The sequence below is a fragment of the Felis catus genome, chromosome D2, assembly GCF_018350175.1.
Source record: "Felis catus isolate Fca126 chromosome D2, F.catus_Fca126_mat1.0, whole genome shotgun sequence".
NCBI classification, from domain to species: Eukaryota; Metazoa; Chordata; class Mammalia; order Carnivora; family Felidae; genus Felis; species Felis catus.
The window spans coordinates 46,847,114-46,872,939 of NC_058378.1; the positions used below are offsets into that span (position 1 = coordinate 46,847,114).

Genomic DNA, 25,826 nt, shown 5'->3' on the forward strand with positions numbered 1-25,826 from the left:
TTTTTTTTTCAACGTTTATTTATTTTTGGGACAGAGAGAGACAGAGCATGAACAGGGGAGGGGCAGAGAGAGAGGGAGACACAGAATCGGAAACAGGCTCCAGGCTCCGAGCCATCAGCCCAGAGCCCGACGCGGGGCTCGAACTCACGGACCTCGAGATGGTGACCTGGCTGAAGTCGGACGCTTAACCGACTGCGCCACCCAGGCGCCCCGGTGCTACCAGTCTTAAAAGGCTCCTGGGAGGGGCGCCTGGGTGGCTCAGTCGGTTAAGCTTCTGACTTCTGCTCAGGTCATGATCTCACAGTTGGTGAGTTCGAGCCCCGCGTCGGGCTCTGTACTGACAGCTCAGAGAACTTTGGACTCTGTGTCTCCCTCTCTTTCTCTGTCCCTTCCCCATTCATGTTCTGTCTCTCTCCCTCTCAAAAATAAATAATAAAAAATTTTTTTTTAATTAAAAAAAAAAAAGACTCCTGGGGAGGAAGCGCTCCCCTTGGCCCATCGTGAATAAAATCAGAGCCTCAATCAGTCTCCATTGGCCTCTGACACAGCTGAGAAGCATCCAACCCAGTACCCGTCTGTGGACAGCACCAGGCAGCAAAGGGCCTCGGCACTGACCTGGTGGTGTGCCGGGAGATGACAGGTCTGTGACAGAGACCGGAGTCCCTAACCCAAGACTAATACAATTCCACCTCCACTTGGGGGAAAGCGGGGGAGGGGATCTCCCTTCCCTGATGATGGCATCCCACTGATGACAGGCCCAGTCGCTTGCTCTCTCCGGACTGGAGGAAGTCCATGAAACCAAACGACTTCTGTTTTCCCTGCTCTCATCCCTTCTGAAGCTCGGCATCGATTCTTGCCTGCAGTCAACATACATAACTCCCCGTGACAATAATGGGATGTGCATGTGTACCGAGGGGAGCATAGAATTTTTATCTCTGTAAAAATGATACTGGTGTGGTACAAGCAAAGTTTTTGTTTTTTTCCCAAGGCTTTTACTTGGGGCAATATATTGTACATGTGGTGGCGGGGTTTTTTTCTTCTTTTTAATTTTAAATTGAGATTATGAACATATTTTATGCAGGTTAATATATCCTTTTCATGTAAAATTTAACTGAAACCGGTTCTAGCACATTAACGACAACAAGAGAAATTCTCCGGCTTATTATAAACATCCTTCAAGAAACCTGAAATGCATGTCCTCTGGAAATAATTTTGCTGGGATTTGGGTTATTATTAAAATCCTCTCAGAATTCTATCACTGGTGTCTAATGTGCCTCAAAGCCCTTTTCTGCTGCTTATCAGGGAGAAACTCTGGTCTTGGCGGTATATTCTTGATAGTGAAATGAGGCCAGGAAAAGGGGCTCCTTTCCTGAGGCCGGGAAGACAATGGACAAGGCAAGGCATGTGGGTCCTGGGCTGACCACTCAATGGAAGGTCGGTTCCTAAGACAGGTTCCCTCTCAGCCATGATGGAATGAACCACGTCGTTCCTATTCATTCTGAGTGCTCTGATCTTTCAGCTTCCATGAGAAGAAGCAGGTTTACGGTAGTAGACTTTAAAAACATTTTTTAATGTTTATTTATTTTTGAGAGAGTGACAGAGCACAAGCAAGGTGGGGGTAGTGGTGCAGAGAGAGAGGGAGACACACAATCTGAAGCAGGCTCCAGGCTCTGAGCTGTCAGCACAAAGCCCAAGGCAGGGCTCAAACTCACGAACCATGAGATCACGACCTGAGCCAAAGTCAGATGCTCAACCATCTGAGCCACCCAGACGCCCCTTTGGTTTACTTTAGACTTTAAACTAGAGGGAATCACAGGTGAGCCTATCTTGGTCACACACTCTCTACATGTCAGAACTCTACCCGTGAGGGGCATTAGGATGTCACAGGACAGAGCAAACCCCAGATGACACAGGGATAAACCGTCCAGGAAAGGTCCTCAGGAATGAAGGAAAGTCACCCTACCTTTTAGAAGCTGATTCTCATGTTTAATTTTCTCTTTGTTGATAAATAGGAAAATCCACCATTCTCCCACGTGGGGTCTGAACTCTTTACTAAAATGTAAAAACAGTCTCCTCCAGATGTGAAGGACTCTATCCTGTCGGCAATGACCCAACCGGAGATGTCTACTGAGTTTGATACGTCATTCAGAGCCACACTCAGACTTACAGGTTCATCAGATTCATCTGGAATCTTGTTGAACTGCCGATTCTAATTCACCAGGGTCAAGGGTGGGGTCTATTTGCCAACAAGCTCCTAGGTGATGCCCAGGCTGCTGGTCCATGGACTGCACTTTGAGCAGTGCAGAGTCAGTCCAATCACACATCTTTGTCCTCAATCATTCATTCACCCCACACACACTCTGTAAGTTCCAGCTCTTTTACTGAGGACACAGCGATGAGGAGGACAAGTCCTTGATGACTTTAAAACTAGTGCTAATGAACATTTAACACCTCTGTGCAGGACACAATCAGCAGAGGGAAAAGGCAACCTACAGCATGGGTGAAAATATTTTCAAATTATTTATCTCATAAGAGGGTAATATCCAGAATATATAAAGAGCTCCTACAACTCAACAACAAAACAAACAACCTGATTTTAAAAAAATGGGGAAAGGACTTGAATAGACACTTCTCCAAAGAAGATATACAAATGGCCAATAAGAACCTAAAAAGATGTCCAACATCACTGATTGTTAGGGAAGTGCAAATTAAAACCACCATGAGATACCATCTCACACCCATTAAGGTGGTTACTAATGGGGCACCTGGGTGGCTCAGTCGGTTGAGCGTCTGACTTCAGCTCAGGTCACGATCTCGCAGCTTGTGAGTTCGAGCCCCGCATCGGGCTCTGTGCTGACAGCTCAGGGCCTGGAGCCCGTTTCAGATTCTGTGTCTCCCTCTCTCTCTGTCCCAACCCACTCGCATTCTGTCTCTGTCTCTCTCAAAAATAAATAAACATTAAAAAAAAAATTAAAAAAAAAAGATGGTTACTAACAACAACAACAAAACAACACAACCCAGGAAATAACAGTGTTGGCAAAGATGTAGAGAAACTGAACCCTTGTATCCCTGTGCACTGTTGGTGGGAATGTAAAATGGTACAGCTGCTATGGAAAACCTATGGCAATTCCTCAAAACATTAAAAATAGAATTACCATGTGACTCAGCAATTCCTGTTCTAGATATATATCCAAAAGAACTAAAACCAGGAGCTCAAAAAGATATTTGTATGTTCACATGTTCACAGCAGCATCATTCACAACAGGTAACATGTGGAAGCCACTCAAGTGTCCACGGACAGATGAATGAATAAGCAAAATGTGGTATATGCATCCAAGGAAATATTATTCAGCTTTAAAAAAAAAAGAGGGGCGCCTGGGTGGCTCAGTTGGTTGAGCGTCCAACTTCGGCTCAGGTCGTGATCTCATGGTTCATGGGTTTGAGCCCCACATCGGGCTCTGTGCTGACAGCTCAGAGCCTGGAGTCTGCTTTGGATTCTGTGTCCCCTTCTCTCTCTGCCCCTCCCCCACTCATCCTCTGTCTCTTTCTGTCTCAGAAATAAATAAACATTAAAAAAAATTAAAAAAAAATTCTGACACATGTTGCAACATGGACAATCCCTGACAATGTTATACTACGTGAAACAAGCCAGTCACAAAGAGATAAATGCCTTTTGCATGAGGTCCCTCATGTAACCAAACGTATAAAGACAAAATAGAAGGGGGGAGTTCATGGACGAGGGGAGGGAGGAGTGTGGTTTAAAGAATATAAGAGTTTTGCAAGATGAAAAGTGTTGTGGAGACTGCACAGCGATGAGAATGTACTTAACACTACAGAACTATCCGCTGAAAAATGGCTAAGATGGTACATTTTATGTTACGTGCACTTTGGCACAATGAAAAGAAAACAGCCCCCACCGTCTGCATTATCTAAGGTGTCTACAATGAATAGCCTTTGTAGTATAAGAAATGTAGAGGCCGCTTTGTAAACTGGGAACCACATGGTCCTAGTGGAGGGAAAAGTTAGATCAGGCAGGTAAGTATAACTTCACTGTGGTGTGGGAAGTGCTAAAATACAGGTAAGGTGTTATGGAAGCCCCAAAGGCTGAAAATCAGATGGATGGGGAGGTGGTGGGCCTGCAAGCCAGCTGTGGCAGTGAGTGGAAGGAAAGGAAGGAGCCCAGGCATCCTGGAAAGTAACAGACGGGCTTCAGGCACCAGTACGTAGGGGTGAGGGAGAAGGCACCTACATTCTGGATGGGACAGCCATTCCCTGAGGCAGGGCTATCGCAGGTAGAGCAGGACTGGGGGGACGTGACGAGTCCCCTGTGTGCTGTGATGAACGGGCGGTGCATGTGGAGCCGCCAGGGGGAATGTACGTACCATAAACAGTCAGAACCAATCTGGAACTGACTCGAAGACGCAAGCGAGGGAACGGACGGGCTGCGCAGGTGCCTGCTGCCCCTGTGACAGTGTTGACTCTCCCAGGCAATCTGTTCAAGAAGAAGAGAGCATCCCAGAGACAGCCAGCATCCTGGACCGGTGGAGGAGGGGAAGCAGCCTACCCGTGTGGGGAAGGGCAAGAGCCAGGAAGGAGAGCGGTCAGCTGCGGGTGGTGGCAGATGACCCTTGTTTACCTCCAGGAACAAGGACATGGATGCCTTGAGGGGTCAGAGATAACAATTTCACTGAAAAGGGCCATGAGAGTTGGCGATGGGGAGGTCATTGACTCGCAGAGGCATAACTGATGCCCGGAGAACTGGATTTGTGGGTAAGCAGGGCTCAAGCGGCAGGAGGAATCCAAAAGGAGGTTGTGGGGGAGCCACATCTCAGAGGTGAGTGGCGGCTCTGCGGGAGGATGAGGTGGGGCAGTGGGTGCAGGGCAGAGCCCCCCTGCCAGCGGGAGACAGCCCAGCCCAGCCTGTACTCATGTCGCTCACGGGAAGCCGTGCTTCATCCTGGAAGCAAGGGGGAGCCAGGAGAGTATTTTAAGCAGGGAAATGACATGGTTGGAGTCGTGTTTGGGAACAATCTCTAGGCAGCAACGTGGAGGATGGATCCGAGCGGGACAGACAGGATATAAGAGACCCACTGGGAAATCTGTGGTAATTAAGCCCATGATGTTCCTGATTTTTCTGTGTCTTAGGTCTTTTGCTCACAAGAGATCATTTTCTCCTTAGAGAAGACAGGTGGCCTGAGCCTTCTGGCTACTGTGTACTACATACAAGTGCCTTAATTACAGAGGCTCAAGGGTGAGGAGGGTGTTGACTCAGAGGCAGGAGTGTATAAAAGTTCATTGAGCCCAGGGGTGCCTGGGTGGCTCAGTCGGTTAAGTGTCCACCTCTTGGTTTGGGCTCAGGTCATGATCTCATGGTTCCTGGGTTCGAGCCCCGCATTGGGCTCTGCACTGACAGTGCGGAGCCTGCGTGGGATTCTCTCTCCCTCTCTCTGCCCCTCCCCAACTTGCGCTCAAAATGAATAAATAAACCTTTTAAAAAGAACAAAAAAAAACAAAAAAGGTCTTTGAGTCCAAAGAACTGTATTCTCTTTCTCTTTTCATTAGTTTTGGGGTCCTGACTACCCTCCTCTCAAATTTATTTCCTGTTGCCCTTCTTTAAGCACTGAGGTCTTACCTCCACATCACAGAAACTGTTTCCTCTTCCTCCACTTGGCCTCCAAATCAATAACTGACCTGATGCAACAAAAATCAATCAAATGCACTGCTGCCTTTCTCTGTTTCTTCAGAAACAAGGAAGCAATGACAGCTTTTCCTGGAAGTATCTGCATTAGCCCCACAAGTCCTGGGGGCTCTGCTGCGGGGAAATGACACATTTTACGTTTTGTCCAAGTACTCCCTTGCCCCCCAAAAGAAGAAAAAACACTGATGTAGAAACAATGACGCACTGTCAGTGTTTAAGGTTATTAGACCAAACGATCACATTGTCTGTCAGAGAGACGCTTCGTGATGGTGCGTGGCCTCATTAGGTGATTAGATAACTCTGAAAGCAGGCTATGTCGTGCTTGTGTTGTTGAAAAAGAGGAGGGTCGGTTTGCACAGCTTGATTACGAAATGTCTAACATGCTTTGCTCCTCTCTTTTTTCTTCCTGAATCCTATCATTTTTTGAACCTCCCAACCACTCCCCGTCTCTGGAATACGTACTTCCCGCAAAATGCCATGTCGCCTTGGAAACATACAAAAAGGTTCCCGCTTTTATGCTTCGAGGGTGAAAACACAAGGAAACGCGTCTGTTATTTTTGCCTGCCAGAGTCTAGAGGGCCTACCAGGAGCTGGTAGTTAAGATTTATAATTAAGATGAGTGATATGGGGGGGGGGGGGCGCCTGGGTGGCTTAGTCAGTTAAGTGTCCGACTTAGGCTCAGGTTATGATCTCGAGGTTCATGAGTTTGAGACTCGCATCGGGCTCTGTGCTGTCAGTGCAGAGCCCGCTTCAGATCCTCTGTCCCCTTTTCTCTCTGCCCCTCCCCCACTTGTTTTCCCTCTCTCTCTCTCTCAAAAATAAACTTAATTAAAAAAAAAAAGATGAGTAAGATGGAATCTAAGCCCCCAGCAGAGGAACTGGCACATAGTAGGTACTCAATAAATATTCCCTCTTGTGAAGCTTGACTTCTTGGGGTGAGCACGTGCTACCATCACTCTGGAGAGAGGGCTGCGTGTGCTCTGTGGCCTATAACCACCCGAGGAAGCACCGTTTCGTGGTGATGGTAGCAAAACGGAACAGTGACAGAATTGAAGACCTAAACTAGTGCCAGGCCTGAAAGAAAAGATGTCTCCAAGCTATTTTCTAAACTACCCACCAAGGCCCACGTGAATCAACAGGTATCTATTGACTTTAGTTTTAGCTACCATCAGGACTTATTGATCGGAGAGCTAAATATCGACCCATTGAGACCAAGGTCAATGCTGCCCTCCTGGGAAACTACATCTTAATATGAACTAAAACCTGCAGACGCTAGGCCTGATATTTTTGACTCCATACTGCTGGTCAGACAGAGTCTCATTCAAAGTCAGCTCTTTTCTTTATTGTATATTGTCACAGGTAGGAACTGGTTTCCAAACTGGCTTGTTTCTGGAAAATGTGGCATAGAAAATTTTAAATCTTTTCATCTTGTAAGCGATTAACAGACAATTTGGTACTTAAGAAATGTTACTGGAGACACTTCCATAAAACAAGGAGTCCCTGTGATGCATATAATTAGATGCATATAAATCATATAACTGCCCCAATTAACTTTCTGTGAAGATTAAGAATGTCCAATGTTGAATCTGCATCGGGAGCACACCAGCTCGAACAAACACACACACAAAACTCAACAACGAAAACTTGTGACTAAGACCAGAGTTATTTTTGAAAGTACTGTTCACTCCACTCTGTTTATAAGTGGCCCCCAAGGGCTTACTGTAGCATTTTGTACCCCATAAGTGCACAGCTGACTTTTGTTCAATGGACAAATGAGAGGTGCCCCCGCCCACCAGGCTGTGGACTAGAGATAGTTGTCCAACTAGATAAGACCAACAACACTGCAAAGGGGCCGTCCTCTAGGGCAGTGGGGTTGTCTTCACAGGAGAAGGATCATACTCTTGTGAGTTGTGGGAGCTCACTTTTCTTGAACAGAGTGTGTGTCCTCACATGCAAAACTGGGGATCGGGAGTGGGGAACTTATTAAGAGAGTTAACTATGGCAATATGTAAAAAGCACTTCTTTGGGGGGCACCTGGGTGGCTCAGTTGGTTGAGCGTCCGACTTTGGCTCAGGTCATGATCTCATGGCTCATGAGTTCGAGCCCCGCATCAGGCTCTGTGCTGACAGCTCAGATCCTCTGTCGCCCTCTCTTTCTGCCCCTCCTCTGCTTACTCTCTCTCTCTATCAATAAAAGAAAAGGCACTGTTTTGGCTGTCTCTCTAGGATATATCCACAGAGTGTCAGTAAATAGCTGTTTCTGTTATTACCAGGGGTAAGATTCTGGATTAGAACCAATAGCTCCTGAACAACTCAGAGAGAAAGTAAGGTGGAAACTTTACAACGCATATCCTTTCTTGAGGTTGTTGATAAATATCAGAACATAGAGAAAAGATCTGGAAAAGATACACAGGTACACACACGTGCAGTGATATGCACAGCTGAGGAGTGAGGGAAGTTGATAGGTTTAGCTTTTATGCTCAACTGAGTTTCCAAAAGCCCACCGAATGACCAGAGATCTATTTAAATCAGCAAGCACTCTGCTGCTACATTTGAGGACAAGACAGGAGTAGGCAATAGAGGAGAGCCGGTGAGGAATTTTTGATGATATGAACCAGATGGAATCACACTGAATGAAAAGCCCATCAGGGCCCACAGTTCACTGCAGGCAAAAGAAGTCTTTCTCTGGAAAACAGTGAACCAGCCTCTCCAGTAGAACAGCATGAAACTTGGGCACAAAGCAGCAAGGGCAGGGGCAAGGCTGGGCCAGAAGAATATGTCAGAAGCCACTAGACCCAGGCTCCACTCTGAGGCAAGAATCCAAATGAGCTGGCTAAAACTTTATGGTTTGCATTCAGAAGGACCAGATTCAAGTCTGCGTGACCCTGGGTTCCATCTTGCGCCTTACTGACTTTGCATCTCACTGTGCCCATCTGTAAAGGCAGAATGACAGAACCAACTCCACTGAGCTGGTGTGCAGAGTCATTAACAAATCTCTATCATGCTAGACACTGCTCTGGGTATGGAGGATACAGCAGTGACCACAACAGACAAGCTCCCTGCCTTCATGGGCCGTACATTTTGGTAGAAGGGAGAGGCAACTAATAGATAAATATAAAACATGTCAGGCTGCCTCTCATAGGTAGCAGTGTTTTATATAGGATTTCAAGAAGATTCTTCCATCAACGTGACATCTGGATAGAGAGCTGAGGGGGTGAATAGATAGGCCACAACTATATCCTGGGGAGAACGTTCCAGGCAGAGTGAACAACTGGTGCAAAGTTCCTTTCAGAACATTCTTGGTATGTTTAAGGACTAGCAAGGAGGCCGGTGTGGCCAGAAAGGAACAAGGAAGGGGGTCAGTGGCAAAAATGTTGTTAAAGAGGTAATGGGGGCCAGATCATATTCAGCTGAGCTTTCCAATATGGTAGCCACTAGTCAAATGTGGCTTTCAGGCACTTAAAATGTGGTTCTGAAATGAGATGTGTAGTAGGTATAAAATATACACTGTATTTTGAAGCCTTTGTAGAATAAAAAGCATGTAAAATATTTCATTAATAATTGTAGTATATATTACATGTTTAAATGATACTATATTTGCTATATTGGGTTAAATAAACCATATTATTAAAATTGGTTTCATTTGTTTCTTTTTACTTCTTTTACTTTTTACTTCTTTTTACTGGCTACTAAAAAAATTAAATTACATATATGGCTTACATGGTATAGGGCATTATAGGCCACAGTAAGGAATCTGGCATTTATATTGAGCAATATGGGAAGTAAATAGAAGTGCCCATAAAGTGCTTAGCATATTTCCTAGAACAGAGTGGAAAATTTTATGAAACTAGAATTCCAGTCACAGAAAAATTGCTCAAATGTAAAGGCAAATGAAGATATTTGAGGGAAAGACATTACATTCAATAAAGAATAGGGGCGCCTGGGTGGTGCAGTCGGTTAAGCGTCCGACTTCAGCCAGGTCACGATCTCGCGGTCCGGGAGTTCGAGCCCCGCGTCAGGCTCTGGGCTGATGGCTCGGAGCCTGGAGCCTGTTTCCGATTCTGTGTCTCCCTCTCTCTCTGCCCCTCCCCCGTTCATGCTCTGTCTCTCTCTGTCCCAAAAATAAATAAAAAATGTTGAAAAAAATTTAATAAAGAATAATAACAAAACTAGTACATGTTTGGTTCAAATAATTGTTTAGAATACAGTGATGAATGGTAAAGAAGATGTGATAGATATAGATATAGATACAGATATAGATATAGATAGATACAGATATACAGTGGAATATTATTCGGGGATAAAAAAGAATGAAATCTTTCCATTTGCAACAACGTGGATGGAACTAGAGTATATTATGCTAAGCAAAATAAATGAGTCAGAGAAAGACACATATCATATGATTTCACTCATACGTAGAATTTAAGAAACAAAACAGATGAACACGGGAAGGGAAGGAAAAATAAGATAAAAACAGAGAGGGGATCAAACCATAAGAGACTCTTAAATACAGCAAACAAACTGACAGTTGCTGGAGAAGAGGGGAGTGGGGAGAAAGGCTAAATGGGTGATGGGCATTAAGGAGGGCATTTGTTGGGATGAGCACTGGGTATTATATGTGAATGAGGAATCACTAGGTTCTATTCCTGAAACCAATACTACACGCTATGCTAACTAACTTGAATTAAAATTTTTTTTAGTGTTTATTTACTTTTGAGAGAGAGAGAGAGACGGAATGCAAGTGGGAGAGGGACAGAGAGAGAAGGAGACACAGAATCTAAAGCAAGCTCCAGGCTCTGAGCTGTCAGCATAGAGCCCAAAGTGGGGCTCGAACTCATGAACCACGAGATCATGACCTGAGCCAAAGTCAGATGCTTAACCGGGACTGAGCCATCCAGGTGCCCCAACCCACTTTGAATTTAAATAAATAATTTTTTTAAAAAAGAACGTAGTGATGAAGTTTAATGAAACTGACAATTAATGATTATTGAAATATGAAACATAAAGTAAAATAAAAAAGGATCTGACAAACAGATAAAACTGCATACGTTCCTAAATTCCCAGTGGGTCAGAGAAAAACAGGCAAAATAAAAAGAAACAAGTATTTCATTTTAGCCATCCTCATAGATGTGAACTTTCTGCTTTTTAATTTCCATTGCCATGATGCCAATGAGGTTAGATACTTTTCATGAACTATTTGTGTACCTCCTTTTGTGACATGCATGTTTCAGACTTCGTATTTTTTTTTTTTTGTAGTCTTGTCCTTTTATTTGCTATTCATTGGTAGGTGTTCAGACATTCTAAAAAAGAACCTTTGTTAGATGTGTGCATGACAGGTTAGACATGGATTAGACAAGTGCATGATCCTTGTCTAATTTTTGTAAATTAGGGGTTATGGATCATTTTTCATATGGATATCCAACAGACCCATCACCCTATATTGAAAAGTAATCCCTCCACTGCCCGGCAATGCCACCTTTGTCATAAATCAAGTGACAATACATCCCTAGATCTGTTGGGGACTCTTTGTTCCTTTGATCAACTTATCTATCTTTGTGCTAATACCATAGTTTATTAATTATTGTGGCTTTAAGATAAATCTTGAAAATTGGTATAGAAATTCTCCACTTTTTTCTTTTCCTTCAAGATTATCTTGGCCACATGTTAGAATAGGGTTGCCAACTTCTCTCCCTCTCTGTCTTTCCCTGTCTGTCTCTGTATCTCTCTCTGTCTCTCTTTCTCTCTCATACAAATATACAACTGCTAAAAATACTGGAGACAAAGTAAATAATATAACTAGAAACTTAAAGTTGTTCATGTCCGTGCACACATATTGATATAAATTAGTGAGTTAAATAAATAAGAGAAGGTGTCCAGCTCTTCCTTACAGAAGAATTTCAAGTAGTAAATGTACAGGGATTAAGGAAAATAGAAAATCACCATGAGTACACCATACTAATAACTGCTACAAGCAAAATCCATTGATGAATGGTAACACTGTGGCTGAAAGTTCAAGGAGAAACGGGATATTTGCTTAGACTTGACGTTATCGCCCCTGAAATATTTATTAATGGCTGTGGTGGTTAACAGCACAAATTATTTGATACTCCTCTCTCAGGACAGTAAGCTTCTGTCCTTCCCTTGGATGTGACCCGGACTGAGTGACTGGCTTCTAACAAATAAAGTATGGAAAGCGAAAAACAGTAACTTTGGACGGAGAAGCCTGGCAACCACCCTAACCAAGCAATCACAATTAATGTCACTTTCATAAGACATATCGACATCATGCATCCCTGAACAGATGCACTGAGAAGGAAATATCACCTCTGCATTCTACTCCATAATCCAGAACCTCCTCTCATCTCTACTCCTCAGAAAACCTCAGGGAAAGCCAAGTCAGGGGGACATTGTAAAAAAAATAACCGGTTACGACTCTTCAAAAGTGTCAAGGCCATGAAAGTAAAAGAATGACCAGGGAATGTCACAGATTGGAAGAAACTCAGGACGCATGACAACAAAATGCAATGTGATATCTTGGACTGGGTCCTGGAACAGAAAAAGAACATGAATGGAAAAACGGCTGAAATCTGGTCAGAGTCTGGGGTGTGGTTAATGGCAATGTGCTGACGATAATCTTACTTTTGACAAATACACCGTGGCTACGTGAGATGCTAACATTAGGAGAAGCTAGGAAAGGGCAGATGGGAACTCTCCGTTTTTTTTTTTTGCAACCTTCTGTGATCCTAAAGTTATTTCAAAATAAAAAGCTATGACGTATTTTCTGGAAGGTTCTTCAGCAGTCTCTCCAGAGTGGTTATCAGGTTAATGTATACAAGCAGGCCCATATTCCATTTTATACCTTCCTGAGTATGGCCTTTTTTTTTCTTCCTTTCTTTTTGAAAAATAGCGTTTATAATGAAACATATGTTCTATTTTGATTTTTAGAAAGCCACTCTGGGAACAAGATGTGGGGAAAAGATGTCTCAAAAGCTGACCCAAGCAGAGAGAATGTCGTTGCTTGGGGATCAAAGCACTGAGAACTATCAGTGTGACTGGAGTCAGTAAAGCTACTACTTGGGCTCTGCAGCGTGTTGAAGGCTTGAGGGGACAACACCAAACAGAATAGGGTTACTCACCAGCGTGACTTTCCTCTGCGGTTTCAGCAGCTTCGGTTTATGGAACGTGGCAGCTATGGGGGCTGTGGAAGCGTATGAAGAGTTTAGCTTCCAATTCTCCCCAGACTTCTAACGTCCACATATCATGAGCAACACAGACATACTCTGTGGAGACTCATGGACCCCTTCCTGCCCCTATGGAAGAACTCCCGTTTCTGACCTCGATACCACTGGGTGCCCCTCGATGGAGAGCAATTCTCCCCTAGTCTTTAGCCATGTCATCCTTTCCCATCTTCAAGGTCAACGAAACAGCTCTGCATAAAACCCTGCCAGCTACAAAGAGGTCAGGTGTGCAGGTGAGAACCAGGTGTGTTTGGTAAAGGCCGAGCCTGGGAACTTCCCTGGGGCTTCGTTCTAACTACACACTAACAGTGAAAGCAGTGACCTTGACCCGCACAGCAGCCCTGACAGGTCATCAGGGAGGGTCTTACTGTCCCCACTTAACAGAGGAGAAAACCAAGGCTCTTCCCCACCATGTCATGTAATGAGTATTTCAATGATTTGGAACTTAAACTTGACCTTCAAAGTCAGACAGACCTCACCTCCAAGCCAGACTCCATCACTTAGCTCTCTGAGTCTCACTTTTATCTTTGGTAAGGTAGGGTACTATCTACTCTGATTGAATGAGATGTTACGGCAGGGTTCTCTGCCCCCTTCCCTTCCCGGATCTGCACTTGTCATGCCTTCCAGAACGCCCAGGCCTTCCAGAACGCCCAGGCCTTCCAGCCTTTCTGTCCACCCAACGTGTGTTCAGCCTGAGCACCAGTGGCATTCACCACACGACCCCAAGGGTCTCTAGGTGACAGCCTGTGAAGCCCCACCTGAGGGATAAAATATATCTTGTCTTGTTATTTACATTGTTTATCTGGGAGGTCCTAGTACTTCCAACTACATTTCTAATTATTTGAGGCATGAACGTCTCCCAAATTGGCCACGGTAATTTTAGGAACTATCTGTAGATGGTCTTAGTTCTCCTAAGATATGAGCAGTTCTCTCCTCCAGAAACACCCATCTTTCTCACCCACGTTGCTCTACATTATAACTGGAATCAAAGACCAACCCTCATTTCATCCCCAGGGCCAATCCAAAATAAACTACATACCTGGTTTACATCTTTAGAAAAATCAGAGGCTTCTCTCCCTTGAATGAACCAAGATGTTGACATCCCTTGTCCCACCTCACTATGTGCAGAGCATGTTAATAGTTGAAATAATAGTTGAAATATATTTCAGCGTGGATGGAATATACTGTGGAATCAGTCTCTGCATGTTGCCCCCCCCCCCACTAAAGCATGCTGAGCCAGTGCACCACCCCCAGCCCCACCTAGTAATGGGGCTCAGTTATGATCAGAATCTAGGTGGGGTTCTCCAAGCTATATAATCACTCGATGTCATGTCTTCCATCTGTCTGCTCCCCCTGTCCTGGTCCCACTTCTAACCCCAGACCCACTCTGGATCAGTCGAGCTGGCTCCTGCATGGGTAATTGCAAGCTAGTTTCCTACCTTTGGCAGGGACTGCAGGAGGAACGTCAGCCTTCTCCTTCCGCCTCTTGCCTTTCTTGGGTTGCAGCGGGGCCAAGCTGGTCACACTGGTAACGGTCTCCCCTGAACTATAGAAGAGAAGAGTCTTGGTGAAGGCAAAATCATATTTGTTCCAGGGAAAGGGAAAGGAAGCAATAGTTTCTGTGTGCTTCCTGAGTACCTATCTAAGGTCAGGTTATCTTACAGCTGGATTGGGATCACTCTATGCTTATCTCCAGGGATGTCTGGAGGTCTGGGACTGACCTACGGCTAAGATAAGGATGTTGAGATGAGCTAGTTAGTGGTTTATAATGTGCTTTTTAAAGTTCACAGATCCCTGGAGAGATCCAGAACCAGCTTGTCTACACAGTTACAGATGTATGGATTGATAGTTTATACTGATTTCATGAATTATAGAGTTTGGCTTGGCCACATCACTAGTAGGGCATTAAGATACCTTTTGAAACTTCTGCTTGAGCTTCCGTAAAACCGAGATTCTTGGCACATATTTTTGTGGTTCCCAATCCAAAAACAGAGCCTCTCCTGTGCAAGGGAGAACGGAGCTTGGGAGCTGCACCTGGAAGTCTCCAGGGTCCCCGTGATGGTTCGTGCTTTTTTCTGGAAGTCTCCAGGGTCCCACATGATTGTTCATGCTTTCTTCTGGAAGTCTCCAGGGTCACCTATGATTGTCACACTTTCTTCTGGAAGTCTCCAGGGTCCCCCATGATTGTCACGCTTTCTCATGGAAGTCTCCAGGGTCCCCCATGACGGTTCGTGCTTTCTTCTGGAAGTCTCTAGTGTCCCCCATGATTGTTCACGCTTTCTTCTCCTGCTGTACCTTTACTGTTAGTAGCGGGTAAGTGGCTTCACCCTGAGGAGGGCTGTGGGTGTTTTCAGTTATCTGGCCCTGTGTATAATATCAGATTCTATATCTATAATATCACATTCCTGTCATGTGTTACCCATGACAACCCAGAATGACGACACTGATAAATAAGCCTTATATTACAGGTAAGACATAAAGGACCTAAGTGACAAAAGATACAAACACAGACTGGCTTGCTGTGAAATCTTGATCCTACATGTGGGATGAAGTGTATACACTTTATTGAATGGCTATCACTCTTATTTCAAGTGCGTCGTATTGGCTCCAGCAACCCATAGGGAAGCCCCTTTTAGAATCTCTTATCCTGAGGCACATCTCTTATCCAGGCAGGTGCAGTTAACCAAGACAGACTATCTCCCGAATACATAAAGACTTTTTAGAAAGCCTTAAGCCTATGACCAACTGCCTAATAATCAAAATGAAGGAAGGCAGTAAACGGTTATCATGCAAGAGGAAAGGCTCTTACCTATGAAAACATGCTAAAGCTCCCTCACAAAAGAAATCCAAATTAAAACATACTGCGCTTCCTTTCTCCACATATCAGAACGGCAATAATCACATTGGAGGCAAAGTGCTATTTTGCCAAGAATGCAGACAATTGGGCACTGAGATGTATGGCTGGTATGAGTGCAAACCCTTCCCAAAGGAGAATACTTGGCGATAAGAATAACTTGGCAATCATCAGAATTACAGAGGCTTCTACTCTGACCCAGCGATTTCACTTCCGGGAATTTATTCTGTGGATATCCTTGCATGTGTATGAAATGTATGTGTAAGATTTGTCCTTACGGTGCTGTTGTTAATAGCGATAAGAACCCAACTGTCCATCAGCAGGGGACTGGTTAAGGAAATGACAGTGAATCTACCAATCCACAAAGGTGGGGGGGGGGGTCTCTGTAGCTGCAAAGAGGAGTAAGAAGCTATTTATGTGTGATGAGAAAAGATACATCGTTAAGTGGTAAAGCTGGGCGTTGGCCAATGTGTAACACGTGCCCCTTTTGTATAAAAGCAGGGAAAAGTAAAAATAAAAAAATATATATATTAGCATTTGCATACATGTGCACAAAGAAACTCTGGAAGTATTCACAAGAATTTTAAAGTAGTGGTTCCTTACAATGGGGCTGCTGAGGAACTAAGCAGACAGGAGGCCGGGCAGGAAGAATTATCACTACACATTTTTTAGTCAATTATTTAAATTTTCAATTTTAATTAGTAAACCATGTGACTGTATAATCACTGGAAAGCAATCAGTTAAACATGAAGAAATCTCTCTATATATTTAATAAAAGAAGGTAGGCTCTTCTAACATTGTCCTAGGGTTTTAAAAATGAACAGAGATTGGGGCTACCTGGGTGGCTCAGTCGGTTAAGCCTAGGTCAAGATCTCACCATTCCTGAGTTCGAGCCCCGCATCGGGCTGTGTGCTGATAGCTCAGAGCCTGGAGCCTGCTTCGGATTCTGTGTCTCCCTCTCTCTCTGCCCCTTCCCCACTCGTGCTTTGTCTCTATCTCTCAAAAATAAACATTAAAAAAATTTTTTTAAATGAACAAAGATTGACCCACACATTGTGGGAAAAATTCCAAGAATATAGATCACACTGAGTTTCCCCAAAGATGGCTTATTTTTACTGGGAACGGAAACTCTAACCAGCCATGAGTTTAGAGTGCAGGGTCAACTGTGTAAACTCACAGATATCCCAAAGGAATGTGCGTTTACAAAACGCTGACCACTAAGAGGAAACAAGGGATCAAAAACTCTCAGAATTGCTTAAATACACAACCACATGTACAGCTTCATCTCATAGCTTTAAACCCTTGAAACGTTTATTTTTTCTTCTTTCCATTATAAATTAATGCATGTTCATGTTTTCAAATGGTAATTACAGGCATGGAGGAAAAAAACGAAAATAAATAAGTCTATCCTAACCAAAACACAACCTTCTTAAATATTTCCAGTCTTTTTCCTGTTTCTTGTTTAATTTTTTTAATGGACTTTGTTTATTTTTTTTTTAGAGAAGTTTTAGGTCCACAGCAAAACTGAGCAAAGGGTAAGAGATTTTTCATATGTCCCCCACCCCGCCCCCCGCACAGGCACAGCCTCCCCCATTATCAACACCCCTCACCATGGTGGGACATTTGTTATAAGTGATGAACCTACATCAATGTATCATTAGCACCCAAAGTCCATAATTTCTATTAGGGCTCACTTTGGTGAGTTCCATGGGTTTGGACAATGTATCCGCCACTGCGGTATCATAAAGAATAGTGGTACCGCCACAAATCCCTCCGCGTTCCACCTAGTCATTCCTCCTGCTCCCCGCCCCCCCCACCCAACCCTTGGCAACCGCTGATCTATTTACTGTCTCCATAGTTTCGTCTCCTCCAGAATGTCATATAGGTGGAATCATACATTATGTAGCCTTTTCAGATTGGCTTCTTTCACATAGTAATATGCACTTAAGTTTCCTCCATGTTTTTTCCTGGCTTGCTAGCTCATTCCTCTTTAGCGCTGAATGATATTCCATTGTCTAGACGTACCACGTCTTCCAAATCCAATCCCCTACCATAGGGTATGTTGGTGGCTTCCCAGTTTGGGCTATTATGAATAAAGCTTCCATAAACGTCCGTGTCCAGGTTTTTGTGTGAACACAAGTTTCAACTCTTCCTTGGTTTTTGCACACTGTGTGTTACTGTCACACTGTTTCATAATTTTGCACCCTTCTTCTTACCTAAGTTGTATTCTCCACGTTGTGACATCTTGACCCTGTTCCGGTGAGAAGACAGGTAGGCCACGGTACCCAACCGTTCCCTGGCATCTCAGTAATACCTGACACGTGAGTAATGTTGTTATAAATGTATTTGTGCATAATGGTTTTGTACTCTTAGACTTTTGTGTTAGGTTAGACTCTTAGAGCTGGAATTACTAGTTCGTGGAGGAGGACCATTTTAAAGGGTATTTAATTTGCACTGTCAGAATGATTTCCAACAAGTTAGCCCTACTTCAGAGCCACTCGGTCAACGGATGAGGAGATTTCTGTCTTCATCCTCTTTAACACCTGGTTTATCGGCTTAAAAAAACTCAACGGATAACAACGGGATCTCCCTTTTCCTTGCATTTCTCTGACTGTTTGTGAGGATGAACATTTCCAGCGTTTGTCTCCTCACGTTTCCTCTTTTACGAATGATGTGTGGACATCTGTAATTATTTATTAGGGTCTCGAGTTTTCTTAAAGATTGGCACACACCTTTCACATCAGCCGGACGTATTTAGTGCAAACGTTCCTCCCAATTCCCTTTGAATTTTGGCTTCCTATTAACGCACAGTGATCTGTTTCTTTTTGTTAAATTATTCAATATTTTTTTTTCTTGCCTACCGCCTCTGAGTTTGGATCGTCCTTGCCAGTTGTACCTCAAACCCTGCAGAATCAAATATTTCCTCCTTCCTCTTCTTTTTTCTTGGACTTAGTTCTTTAGCTCTTTAATATAAAGTGAAAGTTCGGGGACATCATTTATATAAATGTATGCCATCAGACCCAGGGCTTTCAGTAAGCTAAAAAAGATCTGCTTTGTCATCCCCATTTTCCTTCAAAACAGCAAAACTACAGTGAGCTAAATTTAGCCCTAATTCATACTTCAACGATGGGAATTCATATACAATGAGTCACCCCAGTGACGTGACAGATGATTTCTCTCGCAAAATATTATTTCTCCCAATGAGCCAGCAAGACTGGTCGAAATTTTCGACAAAGAAAAGCCCATTTTATGATTCACTTACAGGAAAGTTATTCTATACCTTAGGTTGGAACAGGACTGTGTTTTGTCCCAGACACAAGGGAGTGAGCATTGCTGGAGCCAGTCAAACCAAAACAGATAGAAAACGGGCCAGAAACTCCATCTAAATGAGAGAGGTGTGCGATTGGAAAGCAGTGCTTTCTTTCTGGTTCCCACAAGGGCTGTGTGGCTGGCACACGTGGGAGGTATTGTAACAGGTGCAAACGTCTGGCCCAGACACCTCTCATAGGCATCTCCCTCCCACGAAAGCTGGGCACCTCTGCTCTGTGGCACATGGTGGCCGGATCCGGGGAATGGGCACTGGACAAGGGGCAGAAGGCCTGCGCTACAGCAGGTTCCACTCTGACGAGAGAGGTGACCCTGGATAAGTCACTCACTTCCTGGGCCTCCATCCCCCAATCTGTAAAATGGGGAGAAGTACACTTGCAATCTAACTCACAGGGTTATTATTAGGGTCAGACTGGCTGGCACGGCCTAAAGTAGACAGGACATGAAGCAGCTCAGAGGCACTGACCCAGATCTCTGGTGCATGAGTGCACTGGGCGATGCTTCACAGTGTTACCCAGGGAGGACCATGTCGCCACCTGGGTATCTCCTGGCACCATGTCTTGGCCCTGAGGTCTACCAGTTTCAACCTACACGTTGATCAAAAAATCTTTCTGCCCAAGATAGAACAGCATGCCCTCCTGTTGCCACAGGTACAGCTGTGTTATCTAAGAACCAGCACAGCACACAGCAGGTGGCTAAGGAGGAGGGAGAAGCTGTACCCCCAAGCAGCCCCAGGACACCGAATGGAGCAGGCAACCTGGGTTTTGCTAGGTATCGAACAAATTGTGAGCAACTACACTTCGCTGAACTTCAGTTAATAAGAGCTACGTGTGTCTCTATCCTAGGCAAAGCACTGGGAAAAGTGCACAATATCCATAATCTCCGACCCTCCCAGATGGGAAAATGAAGCCTCGGAGAGGTTCAGGCGGGAGACGTGGGATCTGATCCAGGGCGGCCTGCCTCCTTGGCCCTGAAGCAAGGATTCTGGGCCCAGCCCAGACAACAGAGAAGAAGAAAACTAGGACAGGAAGAGGGTAAATCAAGCCAGATCCACGATGGCTGCTCTGGGCTTAAACCAGCTCCCTAAAGAGAAGGTACTGAAAGGCGATATCAGCATTCCATTGCATTTAAGTCTGTACTAAATCTGGGACTGTTACAGCAGCTAAAGCCCTGCCTGGGTGGGAGGAAGAGGGCCCAACTAGAGCGCTGGGGACTTGGAGGCAAGAGCTGTGGCTGGTGCCCAAGACCAAGGGCCATCTTGGCCTAGGATTGGACAGAGGAGGAGGGGAGCACAATTCCTATACCTGGAATTCTCTGGAATAAGGGACGTCACCTGTCAAAATGGAGGGGGTAGGCTGGCCACGTGGAAATCTGGTGTCTCTACTCTATAGCTAAGAGTGTTCGGGAGTAGAAAAATACAATACAATAGCACAAACTGAGCTGATCCCACCAAAGAACAAAATTATAACTAAGACCCAGCCACATCTTGCTTCCATAACTAAATGTGAGATCAAAGCACCCCTCATATTGAACCACAGTGCCTGTGGCATACGAGTCCTCACCCACACATCAGTGACTGTCCTAACACCCACCTGTCTCTGGGATAATACTAGAGGTACAGCTAACCATTCACGCTGAGGGACTTTCGTACATCCAACCCTCGCGCGCCCAGAGGCCAAGTGTTTCCTTCGGTCCCGGGAAATCTTTGTGCCTCAAAATAGGAACTATGAATCAAAATGCTTCCTTAAGGTCTGTTTAATCTTGCTTCCTATTGAATGAGCAGGCACCCTCATCCCTGGGCACACAGCTGTCTGTCATGTGCTGCAAGGGGATTTGCTGCTCTCTGAACTCTCATGCCAAGTGTTGTCTGTCAATCAAAAGAACTCAGCTCAGAAAGCCCTCCGTGAGTGGGGCTGAGGAAGGTGTTCGGGCTCTGGTCCTGCCCACACCTGCCCCAGGCCTGCTTCCTGGAGCCATTCTCCCCACCCCACCTCACCCCACCCCACCCCACCCCTCGAGCCCTTCTTCTCCACGCTGTCTTTGAAAGTCATTGCTTTAGCTGCCTGTTTTATCTGCAGAAATGCCCATGTGCTTCCTTTCCTCCTGCCCACATAGCTCTGTTTTGACAATGCCGATGCCTGATACGGGTCCCCAGAGGATCACGAGCTCCCTGCCAAGCAGCTCTGTGCTCCTTTTTCCAAGATTTCATGCAGCCCACTCGTCACCCCCTAACCCTGTACCCCGCAGCTTCAAGTGTAGAATCTTGAAGGAGGAACGTTGATCTCAACAACTATGGCGGCCACTCACTGTCATTATCAGTTACAGTCAATTATATCTCAATAAGCTGGGGGAGGGGGGAGGGGGGAGGAGCACAGTTACAGCCCCCCTCCTCAGGTTGGCTGCCACTGAGAAAGGCCAATGACTCGTGCAAATAGGGCAAATTTCCCAACCTCTCCCTCTAGGCTTTGGAGCGTGCTTTGTGGGTTTCCCATGCCACTGGACTACTCAAGGTTAATGGCTACCACATGCCGGGAGCTGCTCAAAGCTGCAGAACTCCACTCTCAAGATGGACAAAGGGTACCACCCGCTCACGGTGACTCCCTTGAAATGACTCTCTTTTACATGACATGCCAAGAACATAAAACCACATGTAGTACACAATGAGCGTTTAATGGGCTTCACCTACTGCATTATCTTACCAGTATTATTACCATCATTATTATGGAATCTCTCTCAGAGTCCTTGAATAGGGAGCCAGACATGACAGAGTTCTCTGTAACCTGAGCCAGAACCGGTGCATCTAGAAAAGAGCGGCAGACCCTTGGCAGTCAAGGTGGATTCTTCTCTGCTGCTTCTACCCTATGGGGTTTTTGCATGCACGTTCCAAGCAGCATCAGAATAAAGCTGCTCCCTTGTGAGGGAGCTGCCAAAGCGCCTCCCTGTCCACAGCCTCCATGGCTTTTTATCATAAATGGCTTACACAACCTGAGAGGTTCTGCTGGGGCCCCGTTGTTAAAGCTCTCCGTTGCAGTCCCTGCCGGCTTTGTGAAGCCTGCACAGAAGCTTTGCCGGGCCACTGGTTTTGTTTGTGAATTTAAGATCTATGAATACGAACTGGTAAGATCATGCCTCATTAATATTTAGTGGTTCCATGCAGTGTTCTCGTCTTGGGTCATAAGAAAAATGGCAGAGAGGTCACTGGGGTTACATGCCCTGCATCTATCGCCCGCACCACTGAGGGTATGTGTTTGCGTGGGATTGGCCCCACCCATCCTCTGGCCACCGTGCTTGGTTCAGGCCGGTCCCCTACCACCAGGGTGCGGTTGTATTTGCTGGTCAGGAAGTGAGACAATTCCTTCATTGCTCCCACCTTTCTCTTCCCAAGGGGAGCCAGCCTGGCCTGGGGATACGCCAATCCTTGAGGCAGCACTGCCCGGAGACAGGCTGGGAATAGACGCCATCACCCCAACAACACTGTGTCTCCCAGACCGAGCTTCCCTGGGGCCCAACCACTGCAGCAGCCCTAGTCAGATGAGCCAGCCAAGTCCCTTCCTAGGTAACGCCATCTGTGCTAGCTTCCTGTCACCTGGAATCAGAAGGTTCGTAAATAGTACAGAGGGCTAGCTATTTATCTAACAGTTGGCAGTTTTATTCCTGTTCTTAGTCTGGGGAGACTAATTTGTGCCTTGCAGGGTTTTATGAAGATTAGAAATAAATCCCATAAAGTGTTCACAAGTGGAGGTACACGGCCACACCGTGAGTAATTATGAGGAATTAGCCCACAGCCACTGTTATCTCACTGAATCCTCACGACCCTGAGCAATAAGGACAAAAGCAAATTTGCACCCATTTTGTGGAGGGTGAAAAATTCTCGAGTGGCCCAAGGTCAAGCTGCTGGGTGGCACGGCTTCAGCTAACACCAAATCCAGGTGGGATTATTTTTTAATGTTTATTCATTTTTGAAAGAGTGAGCGTGAGATGGGGAGGGGCACATAAAGAGGGGGACAGAGGATCCAAAGCAGGCTCTGAGCTGACAGCAGTAAGCCCGATGCGGGGCTCGAACTCACGAACCATGAGATCATGACCTGAGCCAAAGTCAGTCGCTCAATTGACGGAGCCACCCAGGCGTCCCCGGGTGGAATGTTTTTTACATGATGCCAGGAATAACCACCAGGCTCCATCTCACAGGTCGGTCCTCCTCATGCCTTCCTCTGCCTGGGGACTAGGGAGGGACACCGAGCCTGAGAGCTGGGGTGGGGTGAGGATAAGAGGCACAGCAAGGATGTCAGGGATGCAGGACGGGGGCCAGGAGCCACACGGCCGCATCTGCTATCCCGGCCCTCGCCACCTTGCTTGCTCAGGTGAACGTGGCCAGAGGGGAGGCATTCTGCACACGTGTGGGCTAAAACCCAAGCAAAGAACAATAATGGCTGGCGCATCTGCAAATCGATGCCTATAACCAGAGCACATTGGCTTCTCAAAGTCAGGGGGATGCAGGGCAGCCACCGCCCTCCCCGGCATCTGTGGCTACACCCTTCCCACTCTGTGTCCATTGCCCTGACTCTCTCTAGCGTCTCCTCCTCGTTCACCTGTGTGCATGCCAACCCCGAAGTGCTCACAACCATGTCCGAGCTTCCCGGTGTGTCTGGGACAGTGCATTAGTCCTGGAGCCAGGTGGCCCCGGGCTGGCATCCTCGCGTCTCCACCTCTGCCTGGCAGAGACCTCACCACGAGCCACACTCTTCATATCAGTTTTCATCTGGAGAATGGGACCATCACACCACCCACTCTTGGGGTTGTGGTGAGGAATGAAGAAGATGCTATGTGTCGATGCTTAGCCCTGTGCCCATCCCCTGGTATCTGGCCCTGCCACCCCCTCCAGCCTCTCCTCCCTGCTGCTCTGCCCTGCACCTGCAAGGCTCCTCACCCTCATGGACCAAGTGACCTCATCCTCCCAGCCTGTCACCCACTGTACTTCTCCCTCCCCACTTCCGTGTGCTGCCTCCCCCCCGCCCCCCGCCCAACCCTTTTCTGGAACACTCTTCCTCCTCCTTCAATACTTGGCCTGAATTTCACCTCCAGGAAGCTTTCCCTACCAACCACAGAGCCCTGGGACAGGGTTAGGAGCGCCTCATCTGGGTGCCCGTGACAGCTTGGTGGGCACCACCTGCGTGCTGCCACGGTTTTGTTTCTCTAGGTCTCCCATTTGATGCGGCACTCAAGGGCATGGGCTGCGTGCTATTTTATCCTTGCCCTAACAGGCCTTACAAGAAATCCCTTACAGAAGAATCACCCAAGTGTGACTGAATAATAACAAAAACCAGTTGCATAGAGCTCACCATTTACCAGGACCGTCGGAAGCACTTCACACAGACTAACTCATCGAATCCCGCCAACAACACCATGTGCCAGCTTTGCCCCCCCCCGGCCTTTCATCAGAGAGGTGGCAAAGCTGGCCAAAGGCACACAGCAATCAGTGGCAGAGCCCGGATTTGAACCGAGGCAGCCTGGCCCCAGAATCTTTCAGCATCACAGAAGATTACCTTTCACAGAAAAAACAAATTCCATAATCCTACCACTATTCAGTATTATGGAAATGAAGCAAGTAGTTACACATCTAAGTTCAGAGCCGGTATCTTTAGATTCCCTTTGAAATCACCTCTGCCTTCACACTAAGGTTCTGAACCAGTCAATTATTAATTAAATCCCATACTTCGACTGTCAGGGTATGTTTAAAAAAAAAAATCTCTGATGGTTCAGAAAAAACTGAAAAGTGCTTTAAACAAAGCTCACAAACCACAGTAATGCTATGCCTATAACTTATCCAGCATATAAATAGTCTGTGCCCCTGTTCATCCATGAGAGAGCACACACACCAGAGAACATGAAGAAAGCCTGGATATCTTCCGTCGGAACTGCTGTTGGCACAGGGAACATAATGTGCACTTCAATTTCTCCCATCTGCAAATACTTTGTTATCTCAAACCCATAAGAAGAGGTCAAACAACAGATCAGGAAATCTACCGCCTGGGAACTGCCTTTTTGGTGCCCACGGCCATCCTCTTGGCAACTTTTCTTAAACTTGACCTACAGGAAAGAAGGCATCTGCATCCGTGGACAAGGTGTCATGGTGTGGGGCTCTATGCAGTTGGTGGCATTTCATTTCAAATCTGCCTTTCCGGGACCTTTGGGGGCAGTATCATGCTCACTCCTCGAGCTGCTTTTAGGGAGCTGAAAAATCTTGCAGAACCCTGAGATGCTCTGGCCCAGCTTTCTGTTCCAGGAGAGCACTTAGCCGTGGGAAGGAAACAGTTTCCCAACCCCCAAATCAGGGCCACCTCCTCCCAGGGGATAGCAACTTCCGACTTTGGGGATGACACATATTCCAAACGAGACTCGCTTTCCTTCAGTATGAACTTCTCGCAATAAGTCATGGAATCCCTTAGAGCCTCCAGGTCTGTCCCAGTCACTTGGTAGGCCCTCCTCTTGGTGACCGCAGCCACGGTGCCAGCATGTGGCCTCTTCCTGAGGGTCCCTCCCCTGCCTAAGGGTTTCCGTTCCTGGCATCCTGCCCTGGTCCTGTGCTCTCTGCCCATTCTCCCTTAGGAGGAAGTGGTCAGAGGACAGAGAAGGACATTTATCCCAATAATAGCTTGAGACTCCAGGGGCCCAGCTGCCCACTGCCATTGCACGGATGGAGCTGGGGTCGG

The 25,826-nt window shown here is 46.0% G+C and overlaps 1 protein-coding gene and 1 long non-coding RNA gene across 3 annotated transcripts in view; one reads left to right on the forward strand and one right to left on the reverse strand.

Moving 5' to 3' along the window:
* Window positions 1–25,826, reverse strand: part of VSTM4 (V-set and transmembrane domain containing 4) — a 97,988-nt gene that overhangs the window by 21,142 nt on the left and 51,020 nt on the right. For both annotated transcript variants that reach the window (XM_045040310.1, XM_023240663.2), the window contains 2 exons: window positions 14,375–14,481; window positions 12,834–12,895 (listed from right to left, as the gene is read on the reverse strand). In XM_045040310.1, the coding sequence (XP_044896245.1) occupies window positions 12,834–12,895; window positions 14,375–14,481 (169 nt within the window). The remainder of the gene's footprint in view (window positions 1–12,833; window positions 12,896–14,374; window positions 14,482–25,826) is intronic.
* On the forward strand, window positions 17,653–22,240 carry LOC109492568. Its single transcript, XR_002146481.3, has 3 exons — window positions 17,653–18,110; window positions 19,962–20,210; window positions 21,579–22,240. It is a non-coding gene; the product is annotated as an uncharacterized LOC109492568 (long non-coding RNA).